Source organism: Haemorhous mexicanus, chromosome 9 (assembly GCF_027477595.1).
Source record: "Haemorhous mexicanus isolate bHaeMex1 chromosome 9, bHaeMex1.pri, whole genome shotgun sequence".
Lineage (NCBI taxonomy): Eukaryota > Metazoa > Chordata > Aves > Passeriformes > Fringillidae > Haemorhous > Haemorhous mexicanus.
Genome location: NC_082349.1, coordinates 7,384,225 through 7,405,731, shown reverse-complemented (window position 1 = coordinate 7,405,731; position 21,507 = coordinate 7,384,225). Strand labels below are relative to the sequence as shown.

The 21,507-nt window shown below is 39.9% G+C and overlaps 1 protein-coding gene across 1 annotated transcript in view; it reads right to left on the bottom strand.

Moving 5' to 3' along the window:
• Positions 1-21,507, bottom strand: part of AGBL4 (AGBL carboxypeptidase 4) — an 870,267-nt gene that overhangs the window by 514,751 nt on the left and 334,009 nt on the right. Inside the window, exon 5 of the mRNA XM_059853862.1 lies at positions 4,638-4,854. Within this exon, the coding sequence (XP_059709845.1) occupies positions 4,638-4,854 (217 nt within the window). The remainder of the gene's footprint in view (positions 1-4,637; positions 4,855-21,507) is intronic.

Below are 21,507 nucleotides of genomic sequence, written 5' to 3'. Positions count from 1 at the left end.
AGAAGGCAACATTCAACAGTAAAATCATTTCACCTATCCATCCTACTCTGTGAGTCCCACAGGCCAGGTTATCTCCCAGAACTCCCTTTAAATTGTAGCAAAGACATTTTCCTTAAAACTGATGGTATGGAGTAGTCCCCTGTAATTTTTCATGTTATTTATATAATTTCCCTGGTAGCATGCTGTGCTATTATATGCTATAAATCATATTTTATTTTGGAAAGAACTGCTGGTGGTGTTATTTTTAGGCCTAAATCTACTTCTGCTGATATCCAATCCAGCTAAGAAAATAGCTGTAGGAACATTTAAAATCTCACATAGAGTGCTGGGATGACATCCACATTACGAATGTTTTGGGAACAGCAGCACTATAGGAGTAAAAAATACACCATGGCATAAAGATAATGTGTCCTGAACATACACATAGCTGCACTTTTAAACTACTGAGAAATGAGAAAGGGGATTTACTTTTCCTAAGCACGATTTCTGTGGCCTTTTTCAGGCCAAGTAAATTGCCACAAATTACATTTACATGACATTTCAACCTAGTTACAGTCAAATCCATTGGAAAATACAGTATCTGACACCAACAGGATTTCAGAGGTACATTACATTACACAGAAGCCTGTAACTTCTATTTTTTTCCAAAGACCAAGAGTATACTTTTCTTTTACAGAGCTGTTATTACATAACCCAGAGTTGAATGCAGAAATGGGAATTTTAACCTTAGAAAAACTGCCTATTTTCTTTGCTTCATGCTTTAAAACGTTCATAACTGAGCAGTTAAAAATGGACCAGTAGAAAGCGGCAGAACCGATCGAGTATTTTTGCTGGGGTACGAAGTCATTTAGTCAGTAAATAAAGGAAATTTGATCAACAAAGCAGCAATGTGACATCTGGTGTGCAGTTTCACAGTCTTAGGGCATCATTCTGCTTCTCTCTGGTACCAGCATGAAGCAGGAGTAACTCATGCAAATTAAAAGCACACCCTGAAGTGGTGTGGAGTCAGGAGGAAGCACCCTGCGTCCCAGCCTGAGTCTTTCAGTGTTCCATATCTGACTTAAGAGATGGGCTCATTTACAGAGCCCTACATTAGACATATTGCCTTCTTGTTTCAAAATATGTGTGTTTAATAATTAATTTAACAGAACTCCATATTCCAGACTCTGTGTTCTGAGCAAGTCCCTTTGAGGCTCGTGGTTTGTATGTGCAGTCACAATCCTCCCCAAGTGTAATTTGGAAGAACCATTGCCTAATGGAGTGAAAGGAAGTATCTGGCTCTGATTAATCCTGGTTCTCTTTGGAGTGAGTAATGAAAATAATGCCCAGCCAGTGTCAATTTGTAAAGTGGGTTGTAGGAGTTGAGCCAGGCTGTCCAAAACTCATTTAATTTATTATGCATGTCCGTGGAATACTGGTGGAGGCACAGGTCCCATCAATTGCCCCACACTTCAAGCACACACAGGCAATTTGAACTACCAGCTTCAAATGACAACACACTCCAAAATTTTGCCAACTCTTAAAAATTGGTTAGAATGCTACACACATAGCTATTGCATGTGAGACTGAAAAGATACCATAAAATAGATACTGTAAATGTAAAATGTGCCTGTGCTTATATTTTCACAGAAATATAAAAATTGGTTTTAATTATGTTGTGCTGTGAAATATTGCAGAGTATTTGCTGAGAGAAGAGATACATCAATAATGTGCAAAAAAGTAATTCCAAAATTTAAAAAAGTGCTCACAGATCTTGAATTTCTGATCTGTTGGGGCAAACCAAAGAAAATCTGAAGTTATCCAAGGCCAATAACAGCAGAATGAAAATAGCAGTTTAAATGGTACCTGGGTGACCATCTCACCTCACTTGCAGGAGAGACAATTTTCAAGAACATTTGGCACATCTAGAATGTGGGATAGCTCTCTGAAGTAAAGAATATAAACATTAAAAGGTCAGAAATAGTACAGCTAAGTTATCCATTTAAATGGGAATGGGAAACTTTGCCATTTGGCTCTGAACCATTTTGTCATTCTCCATCCTAATGACAATTACATGTCCCATAGTGATATTTCACTTTCAATTTTCATAGAATTAGTGATAGCATTTCAGGAGTTAACAGAGGCAGAGTACTTTCTTTAGAGAAGATATGAAATTAGATTAGAAATTAGATTGCCTTGAAAACATTATATGCAGCAAAATGTGCACTCGGAAAGCCTCCAGGAGTAATCCTCTAGGCATGGCTTCTTGTGACTTGAGTTTTACTTTTCCACAGCAAAGAAGGGAAAAAAAAAAAAAAAAAAACACCAAACCAAAACAGCTCCAAAGGTCTGTGGTGAGATTCTGCCATCTCCAAGAGACACAGCTCAAAACCAGCAAATGCAGGAGTGAAATTACAAACACTTCCCCATCCTCCCAATCTCAGACTGCAGCAGGGGGCTGTGAAATTCCCCTGGAATGAAACCGGGGGGACCAGCAGCTGTGTGGCAGCTGGACAGATGTGCTGCAGCCTTCCTCTTCCATGTTCTCCCTGCTCAGCCTGTGCCCAGCATGAGGAACCCAGGGTTTGTCCTCAGATGGCACCTTTAAAATACCTTTCACCATGTGCTGCCAGGGGTATCGTCCCTTGGCCAGGAATAGAGCTTCTGAGGGCCTCTTTATGCCAATCTGATTCCTCTTATCTTACATAAGGGGCCAGGGCAGGGACAGAGCTCTCTTTCTTAGCTCTAAATCCATCCTATATGGCACGCAATTCTCCAAAGTACAGCCAGCTTCTGCTTTTATGGAGCACTGTGCAGTGAAGAATGAAGGATCCTGTTTTTCACCATTTAAAGATGTATGATAGCAACAAAGCTCTATGTTAAAATATTTAACTCGCAGAGAACTTATGGAAATTGTCTATTCAAGCTCAGCAAAGACATTAAATTACCAAGCTGTTCTAGGACAGTTGTGTGTGGAGAAAAGCCAGAAATGCTCTGAGATTGTAATGTTGCTCACAAAGATTACAGCATGAGCCTGATTCAGAAGCTTTTTTATACAGCTTGGGGAGCTGCAAAATGTTACCATATCAATTTCTGCAAAACATACTGTGTGTGTACATATAGATATAAAAGCAGGACTTATACACAGCACATTTCCTGCCACATTTTGAGTGGCATCTGTTTGTTTAGCAGGCTGAAATATGAAAAATAATATTTAGCAACTACTGGTAACACAATGTTAACAAGATTTAAGAGTATAGCTCTGTCTGTCAAAACGCAGATAAAAGACAAATCCTTCAATCTCTGTGTTTTAATCAGTCAGATCAGACGTTTGATGAATATGCAAATGAGGCTGTTTATACACTAGTTTCAGAGTGAAAGGAAACAAATTCAGTTTCATTATAGAATTAATGACAGCTCTGTCCTCTAAGATTAATAATTAAAGCCCTACACACATTAAGATGATGGTGCTCTTTCCACCCAGCCTCTGCAGATTTTACTTTTCTATTTCTTAATACCCCTTTTCCTTATAATTGTTTGTCCCCCTAATTGGAATGATTAATAATTAATGCCAGTTCATGGATATGCAATAGTCATCTTTAGAACAAGAACCGTAGTTAACTTACAAAAAGGATTAAAAATTACTTTTTAAATTCTGTTTGTTACTCTTATTTGTGGGTTAATTTTTTCTCCAAGTTTTATGCCACCATAGGAATCTCAATGGCCTGCTTTAATGATGGAAGCCTTCCATTTGTTTCAGTGCAGGGTATACATATGATTTCATTTTGATGTTCACAATATATGCTGGATTTCTTTTAAAAGTCCCTGTTGCTGGTATCAGCAGCCTTCACAACTTTCTGATTCTGGAAGACACACTACAAGTTTCAACCAAATCAAATCTCAGATAAAAGGTTAAGAGTGTGGTACAAGTGCATTAAAAAGTCTGAGAAAGCAAAAATTTTAAAAAGAAAAAAGAGAAAAGAGATTTGAGCTTATATTTTTTAACCTGATGATTTCTGAGTTGACATAGGAGTGGCTGAGTCATGCTTACCAAATCCCCTGGACAGGCAACATTTCAGAGGAAGATTATAGCAAAGTGAACAGAAGTTCAGCCTTACCATTAGCTCTCTTTTCTGCTCCAGAAGAACTATGACACTTCATTTTATGTGGCCATTAGGATCTACACCACTAAATCCCTTCTAATTGCAAATGACCAAAGCACGAATTTTGAAGAGAAAAGAAAATAGCTGGTTTGTGCATGTTTTGCAACATTTTATCAAGAAAAGTTGTCTTCTGGGTCAAAACCCCCATATTTCTTTGTGAACAGAAAAGCACTTCCAGAAGGACAAATGGTCAGAGTACTCTAAAAATCACATTTCTTCAATAAAGCTGTTTCAGTTTCATCTTTTAATGTCTTTAGAGGTGAACTGATCCTACACAGGAATATAGCATTGCCTTGACTATCTCAAAGGAAATATGTTTTGTGAAATTAAATTAGCATTTGCCTATACTTCACCATGCAGGTCCACTTCCTCCTGTGTCATTGATAGCAAGAAAACAAATCTGTGTCTGTGGGTGCTTTAGCAAGGACGATGAATGATGCTCTGGAAGCATTTCAGGGTAGACAGATATCCATAAGGAAGCCTGCTGGTACTTACCACGCTGAGCCCCAGCAATTCCCTGCAGAAGTAGTCCATGTTCCTCCTCTGGAGGTTGTCCAGGTAGTGCTGAAGGCGAGTGTAGGTGTAGGGGTAGCAGTAGGCAAACTGGTAAGTGTCATCCTCTCGGTCGAAGCAGAAAGCAAAGGACATGACATAGTTCTTCCTGTGGTCTGGGCAGCGGTAGTAATACACGTTTTTGGAGGGGATTCTTTGCCTGAAAAACAAAAACAAACGAAAATGTGCCTGTAAGTTCATTTTTACCTCCAAGTTTGATGCCACCATAGGAATCTCAATGTGTATTCGCTGATGCACATTGACATGGATGTGAGAGATCTGATCTGTGTGAGATTCGGATTCCCTCCAAAGTAAATGAAGTGGAGAAGCTTGAGCAGCTCAGGAGCTGGTGAGGAGATCCCAGACCTGTGTTTGGGAGCACTCGTGCAGTCCAGAGCTGGGACAGCTCCAGTGCCACTGTCCCCACAGGGAGTGCAGCTCTGCCCAGGTGCCCAGGCTGGCAGAGTCACCACAGCAGGGAGAGCATCACAGAACCAGGGAAACCCATTCCCACAAAGTGAAAAGGATGCAGAGGCTGTCCAAATACCCTCTACTTCACTATCAGGCTGCTGCAGCCTCACACCACTCATAACTCAGAGACAGGCTCCAGCCAATCCTACACCCTTTCTTACAGGTTCAATTCACCAGCACAGAGAGGGGGCACAGCTAATGAAGGAATGACAGCATAAGGCAACACTGACAAAACTATTACTGAAATTCAGAACATCTTTTTGTGTGTATATCCTTCATAGTCAGTATACATATTGCATCTAGCCAATGAATGGAACAAAAGATAAATTCTTGAGGTTAAAAATAAACAAACAACAAACGATCTAAAAATCATACAAGAAAACTTGGAAATAACCAGGTCTTAAAACAGAAAGCAAAGAAGAGTTAATTTGTTGTATTTGTTCCCACTCCAAATTGGACTGCTGCTCTCCTCAACATTTCTGGTTTATCTGACAAGATAAAAATGATTGTACATGATGGTAAATAATTATAATAAAGACATTTATGTCAAGGTGGTATCTCTTTGAGAAATAACAAATATCTGCCTGCAGTCTCTCACACAACTCCAATTATTTTTATACTTTTCAAGAGAAATGAGGAATGTTTCAGAGGCGAGGCAAAAACTGGTTCTACACATGAGAGATGTTCACTATTTCTGGTCATATGCTTGGTTCATTTCTTAGGTGGAATTTGCAGCTTCCTTCAGCTCCAATCATGCCATGCACTTGTAATTCGATGTAAGTAACTTACCAGTCATGTTTGGCAACAAAATGCTATGGTCCTGCAGACTTTACCTGATTCAATTACACAACCTTATAAACAGGTCTCATCTAATGATTGAAGGAGATCTCAGCTAAACTGGGATCATGGTGAGGGAAAAGCATAACAAGATTTACAGACACAGCACCAGTAATGTGTGCCTTTGTAATCATTCCGAGAAGCTGGTCTGCTGCAGAGCCTCAGTTCTGGCCTCTCATTGCTAATGTGAATTAGAGGACAAAACCCTCTCATTATACACAGGTAATTAGCAGCAGCTAACGAGTCTGACCAGCAAGACTCAGGATCTGCAAAGAGAAACAGAAAGGAATTCAGATCTTCTTGAGAAAGTAAAATAAAGAACTAGTGATGCAGAGAAAAAGAATTTATCTGCCCTTTTTAATGCCCTGCTTCTTGAACCTTCAGGGCCTCAATAACTTACTTCACCATCACGACTGGACATGAGCCAGCTGTGCCCAGGTGGGCAGGAAGGCCAGTGGCACCTGGCTTGTCCCAGCAATGGTGTGGCAGCAGGAGCAGGGCAGTGACTGTCCCCCTGTCCTGGGCACTGTGAGGCCACACCTCAAATTTAGATTGGATATTAGGAAATATTTCTTCAATGGAAGGGTTGTCAAGGGTTGGAAGAGGCTGTTAGGGCATGGTGGAGTCACCATTCCTGGAGGTATTTAAAGGATGTGGAGATGTGGCACCTGGGGACATGAGTTAGGGGCAGCATCGGCAGTGCCAGGATAAATTTGGACTCAGTGATATTAAAGGACTTTTCCAACATAATGAAATCTATGATTTGATGATTTTTTTTGTTTTTTTGGCTAAATAAGACACTTGATCACCGCTAAGATCTGGAAATTCTATTTAACACACGAATATAAAAGACAGAAAAACAAGCCTTTTATTCTTTTTAAAAAAGTATCAGTAGGGAAAAAATGCCACCAGCCATCTGCACGCAGCCCTCTCACCTAATGGTTTTCTTCAGTATCTTAACATATTTCTATCATTCTCCCTCACTCTGGAGTGCTATAGGACATCCCTCATTTGATCTCAAATCAAGCAGATGATATGGCAGTGGGTAAATGTATTCCAGCTCCCAGTCCTCAAACCGTAATGCAAGTTTAAACAGTGTGTTGCTGAGTTGTTGAACTTTATTTGTTTCCAAATTAGCATGGGGGAAATAATAAAGGACAAGCCTCACTTTGTGCTATAAAAATTTCATGTAAAATGAGACCAATAGGAGGAAATTCAGGATTTTTGAAAGGCTAATGCTAATTGAAATTCATCTGCTGATAGTTAATGTTTAAATGACACATAGTTCTCCTTGGTTCAATAACTTTCTACTTTTAAGCAAGTTGAAGACAACTTTGTTAATGTATTAAAGGCACTTTTGATATTTCATTCCCTTTCCCCTTCATTATAAAAGCTAAGCATCTGTTTTATTATCCACTTTGACACATCACTTTATGGCTGCATTTGGCTATTATGGCTAATCTTGATGTCTAGGACATCTGGTATTGACATTTCACTATCTGGTGTCTGACACAACAGCAGAAACCATCCTCAGTGCCTAGGTTTAAATTCACCCTCTCAGGGCAAAAAGTGCCCAAACTCTTAATTCAAACCATATCTTCCAAAAATAATTATAATAGTACTCCTGTCACTGCTAATCTATTTTTATCTCTCCTAGCACTTTGTCACTGCTAATCTATTTGTGAGTCATACAGAGAAAGAGAGTTAGCATTTAGATACCAACAACACATCTTTACACACAGGAGCTTAATCAGATTGAGATCTTATCAGGGAATTAAAGAAGAAAGAAAAGAGGGAAAGAAAAGGAAAGAAAAGAGACAAAGAGCTAGATATCACCAACTGAGTTTTTGATAAGGAAAAGACATTGCTCAGTTCTTGAATTAACCTTTGTGTCCTAGACACACTATTGTTTACTCTTTCCCTTTTTTGTTCTATGCCTTCTGGAAAAGGACACCCACACACTGTGGCAGCAGCTGCTCCTATTAATTTAAAGCTATTACAAAAATTAAAATTAAACCCAATTACTTTGGCTGGTTTATAGCTGGGGAACGGCTTAGTCTGATTGTTCCCTCTGGTTATGGACAAAAACAATATTCCTACCTACAGGCAGCTGCCAGTGGAATACTAATGCATCCAGGGCCTGGCAGGAACAGATTCAGAATGCAGAGTCTAACTGCATTTCCTACTAAAGAAAAATATCTTATCATGGATCTGCAGAAATGCACCAACTTCTTACTCTGAGTCACAATGAAGCTGATTTGTAGTTAGAGGCAGGAAGGCAAAATGATGGTGGAAACCTCAATGCTCTGATTTGTCCCTTTGCATTTCCAGGCAGCTCACAGCCAGCAATGCACCCTGCTAATTGATGCACAACTGCCCTGATGTCTGAGTGGTTCTTTAAAGGAGAACCACCCCATTCCAAGCACAGAGACAGAGAGCAACGTGCAAACAACTCATTTCCAGTCAGTTTTCTAGATGTATTTAAAGAAGTAGAGCTTGATATCATACATCACTTTGACACAAGTTCAGAATGCCTAGTCTTAAAGATAAACACAACACTCTTTCTGTCCAAGGAAGAACTAGGCACAGAAAGGGAGAGTTTCTCTCTATTTTGATGCTAACAATCCAGTGCCAAAAGCTTGAGCCTTTGAGTGCCTTCTCCTGTCTGACAAGCCAGCACACCCAACCCAGTGGATTTGCTGCTCCAAGTGTGAGTGTGCATGAGCTTTCCTGTCCCTCTGTTTGCAGCAGGGCAGTCCAGAGTCAGGACATTTGCTCTGTTTTGGTAGTGTGCAGTAGGATCAAATTTGTCAGTGTACAAAAAATTAAAATTAAAATTGTTGTCCTTATCCAGTATCAAAAACCTGATGACTTTAGAGACCCTGAGATTTTACTCCTTGGTGCTACAAGAGGCAGTAAGGCGTATTATTCAGAACTTCCAAAACTTTATCCTAAGTACGCGTCTAATTTTATATACTCCACACTCTATACCACAATTTTAACTTTTTTATTCTAAGAATTTTAACTTAAAAATCAAACTTTTTATTCTCTGTCATGCTTTTTTCTTTGTTTGTTTCTTTTTTTTTTCCTCTGCTACTTTCTGCTTATTTCCAATTGAAAATTGGGAGTTAATCAATGCTTCAGAGGACAAACACTGGGTGTACTGATGGTACTGCTTTGTGGAATCTAAGTTTTAAACATGGAAGGCTGATAATCAAATCCTCTTGTGGCACCACAGCACAAGTAATTACAAAATAACAATTTTTGGAATGCTTTCCTCTCCCTATTGCATGACCAAAGCAGGGAGCTCTGGCCCAGCCAAATTCCCAATGACTTTAATGAGCAGCATAAATAGTCTTTGGACTGCTTTTAATATGGCACTCATAAAGTGATTATTCAGTCCCTTGCCTTCACAGGATCAGGTTAGACATAACCCAGTCAGGAGACTTCAAAGTGAGATGATGATCTTTGGAACAAAAACGAAAAACTGCAGGTGCTGTAAAAAATCAATGGCCAAGAGAAAAATTCCTGGATCTGACTTGTAGAGAAATGCTCGAGTTGTGGTGCAGCATTAGCTGTGGGGACACACTGTGGTGAGCATTTCCAATTGCCATCACTGTGCACGGGGAGGGATGCTGCTGAGCCAATTCACAAATCTCCAAGCCTGCCTACAGAACTCAAAGGGGTGGGCCTGAGTCACAATCTCAGACAAAATCAAGCCTACTGACCCAAAACCTGATTCTGATTCAACTTTGAAAAATAACCTCCAGGTATTTACTGATGTCCTAAATACTAGATTTGCCTACTCTTGCTGGGTGCTTAGATTTCAGTCCTAGAGCTGGATGTCCCCAGTTATTAACTGCAAGAAATCCAACAAATTCTGGACAAAATCTAAGGATGGAAATCTTGTGCTGCAAACTCCTCTTCTGGAAGGCAGCCCTTTTCTTCCTGACTTCTCTCCCTGCTAGTCTAAGCCATTATTTTTCCTCTTGCTTATTCTTGTTGACAAGTGGAGCTGACCATCTTCAAAATTCTTAGCTTACTTGTGACAAAATAAGTTTGTAGGGTTTTTTTCTTGCACATAATTTTATATTTGATTCACAGAGCATGGAGTGACAGTGAATATGTCAGATGGTGTTAAATATTTTTTGCAGACGACTGAATGGGTTTTGGCACAGCTAACTCAGTTTCAGACACTGCAAAACAAGTCCTGCTTTCTTTCTTCCTACTGTGTATTACAAAGTTCCCCAAATATTTTCATAATTTAAGACCCCAAGGTTTCCCACCTTTAACAGTACCTGGTTTCTTCTTCTTAAGTGTAAAAAAAAATATTTTGTAATTCAATTTCATAAAAATCAGAAACTCTATACATTAAGCATGCAGCTTTCATTTTTTAATTGAAATAATTTAGCAATCTCTATCAAAACTGTTAGGGAATTAAAATAATAATGAACTGCACAAAGATTGCTTGTAAAGTCTCTTCATTCTTTACAACTTCAAGGAGAAAACACTGCAATTTTAACCTTTTTGTCCTCTAAAATTCCATTAATTCATTAAGCTTTTTTTTTTTTGCCTTTTTTTTTCCTTTTTGAGAGAAAAAAGAAAAAGCAGGGAAGAAACAGGGAAGGGTCATGATTGCAGGATATGAAGCAACACTAAAAACCTGTCCCCAGGTTCTGCTGGCAGAAATGAAGTCACCATCCTTCAGTTTTCCAGAATTAGGAGAATGAAAGGGAGGGTTGATAAAGTGTAAACTGGCAAGAAATAATTTTTAAAATGACTGAATTAATTTTAAGCAACTTCATATGAGATAGGGCAACACTCAATCCCTCAAATGGACAAAAAATGTGTTGGTTCAGCTTCTCCAAACCTCTATTTGGTTTTGTAGGAGGAAGCTTCATTCAATGCCTTCTATTACTTCTCACTTGTCTATCTCCCCTAAACATGAAATTTGTCCACAGAGGTCAAAATGTATCACTTTTGACAAAACACTTCAGTATGTCTGAGAGCAGCTGTCAGCTGATAGCAAAACCCAGAACCTTCTGCCAGCAGCAGGTACAAGTGGGATTTCAAGTGCACAAGCAGCCAATTCCCCTTCTTCCTCCTTCCTGCCTACCTTCAGAGCCAGAGCCACACTCCCCCCTCCATCTTTTGTTTATTCTGTCCAGTTGCTAAATCTCAAACTGCAGTGACTTTCCTCTGAAGAAGCAGCTCCAACACTGCAATTATTCTACAGAAACTCTCTTTTGAACTGCAGGGATAATGAATGGTGCTGATTTTTTCTTCAGTCAAAATATGATTTGCCTACTGACCACAGGTATTCCAGCCATGGTTTGTTTCAATAGAGATATCTCTATGCAGTGTTTGTAAATTACAAAAAAGAAACGAGAAGAGACAACTTCTCACAAAAATACTTGTTATAGCCATACATATGTTGTGATCCTCTGAAGATATCATGAGTGCAAGAGAAGGATGCAGGGGCCAGCATTTATGTCCTGAAATGCAGCTAGCAGGAGAAAAAAACCAAATACAGATTAAAAATAAAATTTAAAAATTCTTTAATTTGAGATAAGAATCCCTGAGTAAGGTAAGGTACAAGGGAAGTAAAGGAGTGACACGCCAGTGTAGTTCCAAAGTTTGCAGTGTAGGAAAGAAAAACAAAAGGATTCTGAAGAAACTGAGATAGGGTAGCCACAAATGCTGTAAATAAGTGGAAAAATTTAAAAAAAATAAAGTCAGCATAAATAATGTTATGCCAGAAAAAGGTGAGGACAAGAAATGTTCCGCCTCAGCACAATGCCTGTCCTGGCTTTGACCTGTACCAGACTCTCTGGCCACAAAAGAGCAAAGCTCCTGACAACTTCAGAACACAGTTTGCATATACTGACATCAGGGAGCAAATAAGCAAATAAAATCCAGAAGAATGTGTATCACTGAGTGCACTGGAAAAGAAGGTAGGTCAGGAGACAGAGAGAAGGGGACAAGATTGGCACAGCACGAGCACACCAGCCACAAATTGGCCAGGAACAAGGTAATGGGATGACTTAAAATAAATGCCCTTTTAGGTCTTTGCTTTGTCTACAGTCTCTGGAAAGAAAATCATGCTTGAGAGAATCATGACCTGGACAAATTTTAGGAAAGGCTGCTTGGTGAGAAATAGCTAATTCTTACTAAGAATCTCTTCAAAACACGTTTATTTCAAATTCTTTTTTCACCAGAAAATTCAGATGAATTCCAAAGAATTTCACCAAACAATTTATCCATTAGCATCATAATTTAACATCTTCATGACCAAATTCAGCATTTTACTCCATAATTCTTTCCTGTCTCCACATACAATCCCTTCAGATTATGCTGACTGGAAAACACATACAGGATGGTACAGGCTGTGAAACTGAGTCCTTATGATGTTTGGAGCATGTGTTGGCCTGGGAATGAGGGACCAACCTCAATCCCAAATTCAAGTCCCTGAACTCCATTACCAGTAGACCACTGGGTCAGCTCTAATAGCCTCTTAGCCTCAATTACCTAATTAGCCTTTTCTTCAGTCTCCTCTTCTCCCTTTCCCATCTGTTCATATATTCCCACCACTCCCTCCTCTTCTGCAAGAATAATTTTTAAAATCTATGTTAACTTCATTTAGGTTAGTCTCAGGTGACTTCTCTATGCAAGAATAATTTATAAGTCTCATAAGAGCCCCAAGTTGAAGAAGCTTTTCAGTAACATATGAATTCTGAAACCCATGTTGAAAGTGTTGATGATCTCAACAGTCTAAACACAAAACTGAGATTTTTAATTTATATCATTTAGATGTGAATTTTAAGTAACTACCAAAGGAAGGAGAACAGATAGGAAAGAGGTTCTGGCCAGTTGTAGCTCGGTTGATACTGAATTGTCCTTTGCAAGATCTCAAACCCTCTGGAAGCCTTTGCCTTCCCAAAGTATATTATTCCTGATAAGGATCACTGCATCTCTGAGAGTAGATGATGTATGAGCAGGATAAAGACAAAAGAAAACAGGAAATTGTCATCATGGATCAGACTTTGTTAGCTGGGGAAACTTCCCCATAATATTGTGCTTTATCCTCTCATCTGTCTACACACAATGAAGACTGAGCTCAGTAATTCATTTTTAATGCCCCATTTCTTACGCCTTCTAGCACCTTGTTCACTTTTTCTACCATAACAGCATCTCAAATGACTTCTGCTGTGGAACTGCCAACAGCAATGTTCAGGGTTTTTCCCTTCAGTCAGAGGATAACGTTTTTGTGTGGTTTCCTCCACAGACTAACTTCTCATTTATCAGGAATGAACCTTCTTGCTAGATCACCCAGTAGTTTGCAACAGTGTGCTACAGGCTTAAATTACTTAAGTAATTACACGTCATTTGTAAATGTTACCACCTAATCCTTCACCTCTCTCTCCCAGGATCATTAATAAAGATATTTAGCGTGTGACCTGATGGTTAACTTTAAGAAACACAGCTGCTGGCCTTTTAGTGGGATGAAAACTGACCACTTAGCCCTCTGCCTTTTTGTTTCCTTGTCGGGTTTTGATCTATGGGGATGCTTGCCCTGTCACCATATGTGACTACTTAGCCTTTGCAGCAGTGTCTTGTGACAGACTTTGTCACATGCTTTTAAAAAGTCAAAATACATTATGTCAGGCAGCTCATCTCTCCTAAGCCTGGGAGCTGAAACCCAAAGGCGAGGAAATTCCCAGGGGGAAAGTGCACCTTGGCATCCAGTGCAATTGAAGGGAGATAAACTGGAAAGGTTGGTAAGAAAGCCAGAAACACCTTTCTTTGGCACATACTGCAACTATACATCCAAGTAAAATTATATTTTTTCTCTTACAAAGGGAGTTACTTCATCACAAGGAAAAAATGTGGAAAAGACCACGTCAACTGACTGCCCAAGTGAGTCAATCCAGGAGGAGCATAAAGAAGCAAAATATAAAGGCTTCACCTTAAAAAAAAAAAAGTTTAAAAAGGGGGTGGGGGGGTAAAAAGGAGACTTGTCTTAAAGCCTTCTGCAAGACTTGCTAGTCCCAGAAGCTGTTTAAGCCTCTCTTAAGAACTGGGAGCCTGTGCCTGGTTCTCAGCACTGTGCTTCCTTTTCCAAGGGTTGAAACAACAAAACGAGTCAGCAGAGGGGTGGGAACTGCTGGGAGCAGTGGGTGAGAGCCCCATGGACTGCAGAGCACCCAGAGCTGTGGCCAGCAGAAGCTCTAGGGGTAGCCTGCCAGGAAATGCTTGGCTGGGGGAGTGAAGAGCCAACAAAACAACTCAGTGGGTTCAAGTGGCCTCACTGGATGAAAATACTGCTGGTATAGTTATACCTCAGGAGCTGGCTGTTGCTGCTCTGAACATCCAACCTGTTGGAGTCCCCTTTGATCCTTCTCAGGAAAACTGAAAAGGGTGGTCTAACACTGTTTATTTTACCACCCAATTCTTTTTTGTCAATGGAGGAAATTCCCTCCCTGAGCACCAGTGAGTTCAGGACTGGTTTCTGGGAAAGGGATGATGTCAGCATGTCAGCAGATGACCCCCTTAAATTCAGACATGGCCTTTGTTGCTGTCAATCAAGTCCAGGGGAAAAGGGTTATCTAACTCTCTTTATTCCTCTCTCTTTCCTGTGTGGCTGTGACTTGGCACTGACAGAGCCAGGATGCTGGGCTAGAGGGAATTTTGGTCTGATCCAGGATGATCATTCTAATTCCTTTTTATGGGCACATTCACAGAGTTCTAAGCAATGTAGTGAGACATGGTTTTCCTTTGCTGAAGCTGTTCTCATTAAAGTCTCTCACATCATGATCTTCCAGGTGTTTTACTATTCCCTTTTAAATTCCTGTTTCGGCCATTTGCCATGTGCAGATGTAATGCTTACTGGTCTAAATATAGGATAAACCCCAGATACCTGCCAACCCTCTGGAAAAAACCTTGGTTTTAATGAGAGTGCATATCTTTGTTAGCAGTTCACCTAATTCATTCCTAATCTTCCTCAGAATTCTTTTATACATAAATCATGTGGGACTGATGATTTACTACTTTTTAATTAATCAATTTGCTCCATCTTCTCAATCTCTGATAGTGCCTCATCTTTATTCCCAGAAAAGAGCAGGTCTAAGATAGGTACATCCTTGTTTGCAATAAAGACTGACTTATGATGTAGAACCTCCTGATTTCTTTGCGTGAAAACACATAATTTTAAAACATGTACAAGCCATGACAATGTGAGAGCAAAATAATTTAAATTCAGCATCAAAAAAATTTTATTTTTTCCCCAGGCTACACATCTTGCACGTACACAAATTTTATTCTCCATGCTCCTCTGTAAGCTCCTTCAAATTCCCTCCTTTCACCTCCCTCCTTTGAAAAACTACTTTATAACATCCTCCTCCTCTTGAGAGTGCTGCAGAGTACCCATCTCCAAGGGTGCTTGCATTTCTCTGGAAGAGAGAGGAGAGGCTGTAGGTCTCCCATTTATCCCCTGTGCCAGCATGTGGCCTGTCAGCAATGGCAATTCTGCATTTTCAGGGCTAAATGTGCATTGTGCTGGGAAGCTCTGCCTTTTGTGTCCTTTGGTTATCCCTTCTGGAGACAGCACTCAGAGCTATCGCATTAAACACACAGCAGAGAAAATAAAAAAAAGAAGCCTGGAAGGAAAAGCCTCAGTTTTCCCAGTCAGAAGGGAGCAACAAACATGGCAAGCCCTTTTCTTGAAAGATGAAAGTGAATGAAACAGGACTTCAATACTCTGGCTCATAGACCAGGGGCTACTGCTTTGCAAACACCTTGGTCCTCCCATCTCCAACACATGCTGACCTTGATACCTCTCCCCACTGAGCCCAGCCCTAAGAAAAAACACCACCTAGATGGCCTCCTAGAGAACAAAATCCTTATTTTAGTGAGGGAAAAAATTTATAGTATTTTCTTGCTACTCAAATCCTTTGCCATCTTATTCACATTGGTCTTTTTGCCTGCTGGTGCTGGTTCAGAAATAACCTGAGCAGGGTTTCTTCCCCAATGCAAAGGTGCTCAGTCTGCAGGGGAAATAAAAGACAATTCTCTCATTCCCTCTTTTCCAACATTCCTAGCTGCTGACCCCCAGAGCAGTATTGATCTAAGAGGGAATAAGCATCCTGGCTCTCTCAGTCTCTCCTTATCTGCAGTACACGTGGAAACATGTGAGCAGAGGGAAAAAGCTGGGAGCAGGGGGCCCGGGCAGTCAGAAACCATTGTACACACATGGGATTTCTCATCCCAGACACAAAGTTTAAAAAATGAGATGCTGCAATGGTTGGAGCTGTTGAAGACAGGAGAAATTGAAAAATGGTGTGTTACACTAATCTTGTTTTTCTAAACTGTATGCGTGATATCACCCAGGCCACTCCAATTTTTCACAATAATGGGTACAGCACCATTTTTCTTGATAGCCCTTTAAAAAATATTCATTTTGGGAAACCTCTGTGGTTTGTTGCTTTGCTTTTTTTTCCTCTACCTGAGCAGTCAGTGTCACAAAATGGAGCAACTGCAATCCTTATGCATATTTAAAAGTACTGCCCCATTTCACCGTGCTGAGTTTGTTTAGACTACAAGAGCATTACCTCCTTCACCCTCTTCTGCAACATAACTAGACATGATGGCAAAGGGAAGGGAAATGTAGGATACAGTTTGTTAAATTACACCAAGTTTTATTTAGCCTTGAAAGACTCTTCACATTCCCCTGCAGCTGACAAAGTTCTAGACACTTTTCCTTCCTCTTTAGACTGTTACAAAACAAGGTGAGAGAATGCACACCCTGCTCCCAGGCCAGCAGGGAGGCTGATACCCTGTGAGAGGATGGGAGTTGTGTATCAGGTAGTTGTCTACAAGCCAGTGATCACCAACGCAGTGCAGAACTTTATATCTGATCAACAAAAGCATTTTTTTTCTGTGCTCTCATGAAATGCCATCAAAATAGAGGAGATCCTCCTGGCTCTTCACCCCTCAAAGATTCCCTGAGCTAAATCTTCAGGAAGCTCTGGGAAGAGGTATGGAGGTTTATGACAGACAGTTCCAAGTGACAGACATGTACCTGCCAAAACCATGCCTCCAATGATTTCTAGGCACACACTGTAAGGCTCCAGAGAGGTTGGTTACTCTTGGAATCATTGTTCAAATGTTTGCACTTCCAGGGACTAATCAATGAGATAATCTAAGCAGGTGCTGCACCAGTTGCTAGCCCAGACCAATCACCACAGATTCCTAGTGAAATTCGTATGGTGCTTGTAGATTTCAGATGAGGAAAAAGGGGACAGAGAAAAACCTTAGGTTACAGACACCAATGAAAAAATTAAAAAAAAAAGGAAAACAGAAAAGAACCCAAGATGATGGGGTAGCCTTCTACGTTTCTCAGTGTTTCCTGAAATGATCAGCAGGAACTACTGTAAAATACAATTTAACCATGAAATCATACATGGAAGGATGTGAAAACTTTATGTAAAGCGAGATATGATCAATTCCATCCACTTTGTCTTTCTGTTTTCCAAATGAAATATTAGCAAGTAGCAGTAATGCTCCTCAGTTTCTTTCAGGTTTTTACCCTGCATCACCATGATGAGTTACCCTTACCTTCACCATGTTAGAGCACCCTGCCTAAAAACATTAGCACCTGCAGAAAAGCCAGTAGGACTATCATTGCATTTTATTTATACTTGATGTAAGGTTTTTTGGGGATTATTTTACATTTCTCCCAGGAACTCATCTGTTTCACATATCTAAAGGTTTGGTCCAAATATTATCTTCCATTTTGGACAAGTAAGGCTTTCTGGGACTGGCACGTTTGATAAAAACAGCAGTCTTTACTGCAATAAGGATGAGGTGTTGAAACAAAGCATCTAAAAATCTTCCAAACAGTGTCAGGAAGCTGTAATATTTATGCTTAAATAGGAGAAAATAAGAGAAAGCAACATATGGGATACAAAAACTTTTATAAGCAAATCATCTTCAAAATGCTCCATATATTGTGTATTTCCAGGAGAATGACAGGACATTTGTCAAAATACTTGTAGGAAATTTTTGTGAGAGTACTTGAAAAATAATATACACAGCTCTCAGTTTAAACACACAAATGGTGAAAATTTAGCTTGTAATAACATGAAATACTTAAAGGCTTTCAAGTAGGAGTCACAATTTCTTATCTGTTGCTTTTCCAGGCATTACCATGCATTAAACATTGTCCCTCTGGTCTTTAAATGGGACCAGAAGGCACAGAGGTGCTGTATATCCAAACACAGGAGTGTGTAAACTATTATGGACAGCATCTTAGGAAATTTAGCCATGTAATACTGAAGATAAAATGTATGGTATTTTCACTGAAATAGTGGGGGAAATTCAATATGCATACATGTGCAATTAATTTAAAAAAAATACATCAAGCTATTATGTAGTCCACTGGCTTGAAATCTTTGTAGAAGACTTTGCATCTGTCTCATCTTCTCACAGTTGTACATTAGCTTAGCTTTAAGCAGAGTCTTGCTGAATATGAACCACAGTTTTAAGCAGGATTGATAAATTAGGTTTTAGCATTAGGAGACAGGAAAGTAGATGCCATTTCCTATTCCATTAATGACTATAAAAATTCAAACACAGGAAAAATATATGCTGAAAGGTCTTAAAAGTTAACAGCTGACTTTAAAAAAGGAAGCCATGTACTACATTAAAACATGAAAACAGAAGAACAAAAACTATTTGTGTGTCGTTTCATACACTATTTGTATATGTAAAAACATAGGTATGTATTAAATCCCACAGCACTAAAAATGAAAATATAAAACCTCTAAAAGTTCTTTAGCTTTATTTACCTGGATTGGAACTGGGAGAAAAAAGACATCATGGCTTATAGCATTTTCAACTGGATGTGATCATGCTCATATTCCTTTATGAATCTCAGTCTCAGAATCATTAAACTTGATGTCCATTAACCATGAGGGCCTGGCTGGTTAAACCACTTACCCCAGACATAATCCATGTCCCACACAGCAGTGCTGGTGCAGATAATGGGGGCCTGCAGAGCTCCTGCTGCACAGATTGCTGGGGTCTCCCATCAGGAGATGCCTGGCTTGTGTTTGTCCCACGCTGCTGCAGCGTGTGGACACATCAAACTCCCAGGGGAACAGGCTAAAAGGCCAAGGCATTTTCATAACTCAAACAAACCAAATCTGAGCCCAACCTTCCATGACAGATCAGGTTGTGCTGTTGCTGCTCTCAGCCAGCTCCTAGCACTCGATTGTTAGAATGCAGCGTGGCTTTAAGTGACAGGACACAGCTACTGCAGACAGCCAGCACAAAAACTGCCTAGGACTGTTATTATTTTAAAATTGCTGCTATTAAATTCAAAACAGACAATATAAATGGAAACATTAAAAAGTATTGTCTTAAGCTGAAATTACAAATATCAGAAGGGAAATTAAATGACCTGAGGAATAAATAGGAAGAGCACACACAAACCATAACCCAGTGCTTTTGTTTCACTACTGTCTCTCCAGTGCCTGACTGGCTGAAGCCTCTAATCTGCCAGATAAACATGCTGAAACTCATCATTTACCCCCTAAAACCCCCTGATCAGCCAATAGCTGTTACAGCCACACAGTGTCCCAGGATTTGCACAGTCAGGAAAAGCTCTTCAAAACCATGCAGGAGAAATGCTGCAAACCCAAAAACGAAGACCTAAAGAAAGGATTTTAAATGCAACATTTCATACCCCCTGAATGGTGACACAAGATCTCTGAGACAGTTGTATGAGGGAGAGCTAATGGAGCTGGCAAATTCAAGAGAGATAAGAAAGGCACAGTAGCATTGCCTATTAGAACAACAGATTGAACTGGGAAAAGCAAACACATCCAGCCAGAAGAGCTCATGGGCCTTAAAGCTTTCTGTTTTTCTCAGTTCAGCCAGCTCATTTCATAAAATATTCTACCTTTAGCTCATATCCACTTCATGACTGAGCATACTTGTTACAGGTTAGTTGTGCCTTTGATTCCTTTTCAGTCTCTCCCAAGCAAACACTCTAAGTGACTCATCCTACATCTCCACTTTTCTTGGAATCGTGTCTCATGATTTCCTCCCACCTCCTTCCACCACTGTAACACATTTCATCAGCAAAAAAATGCAAAAACCCACCACAGAATTCCTTTGAGAAGCCGTGGTCATAAGAGAAGGACAATGATCTAGAACCGCATTCAGAAATCAGAATTGTTATCTGTCAGTTGCACCTGATAATCAGAGTAAAGGCTTTATGTGTAGCTTGGAACCTGGACTATCCCCTAAATTGCTAGGCCATTCAAGCTGACCAGGGAAACATTAACATTAAACTTACAAATGACACCTGCACTGACAGAGATGAGTGACTGGCATATCTGACTTCAGCACTTGCAAGCATTACTATGTAATACATTAAGCCAATCTAAACAAAAAAAGTTTATATCACAGCAGTTAAATTTAAGTCCTGTCTTCTGTTTTCCACTGTGTTTTGCAGCCTTATGCCCTGCAAAATCTCATCTATTAGTATTAAAACATTTTATTCCATCTCAGAGAATGATCCTGTCTCTTTCAATACCTCACTGTATCTCACCAGCCTTTTAAGACCAGTTTTAGGCATGTAAAGAATAATGAAAAGTTCAGAAATTTATTTTGATTTCCTGCAATATGCTACCCAACAGTTTTCTGTTGTGTTATATGACCTTTCTGCCTAGCTAGTGTTTTGCTATTGATTTTAATTACTCAGTTTAATTTACTGCATGCCAACACAAAGCTGTTTACTCCTACTTGCCAAAATGTTGTCGTAGTCTCCCAGAGGAGGGCAAAATGAGAAAACTGTACATGTTTTACAGTTACATGCTATTCATTATAAAGAATTTAATAGATTCACTTCACATAAATGTCACCGTGCTCACATGTAGCCACTAAACACACCAAAACATCACACAGGAAGGAAAATTGTGAGCTGTTCTGAGAAGAGGTAGAATATAAAAGCTTTAATTTATGAAAGGCTTTGACTTGAAGCAGTTTAGATTTTCTGCTTTGCCATTCTCCTCGGAACAAGTGAGGGAGTTAGGACCATATGTTCCCCTTCTGCACAAAAAAATCACGGACAGAAATGAATGAGTCCTAGAACCACACAGTGATGATAAATTCAGGTAAATTCTACCTTGCCCCATAATCCAGCGGCAGGGTGAGAAAGAGGGAATGCTAATTTCTGACCACTCTTTTCCTCTTCCTGCCACACATCACAGAAATGATGAGAAGAAACCTCTTTGTGAGAGGATCCTACCAGCAGAATGTTCTTCCAAGAGAAATTATGTCGGCATAATAGAAGTTGGCAATGCTGGAAGATGAAGGAAGCTCATTTCTGAGGTAACAGCTGAGCCCTTTCACTGAGCAGTGCTTATCAGTCCAGCTCCTCAATGAGGAGGCAGATAGGAAGGGATAGTAGGGCTGGAGAAACTCTGGACAAGAATCTCTG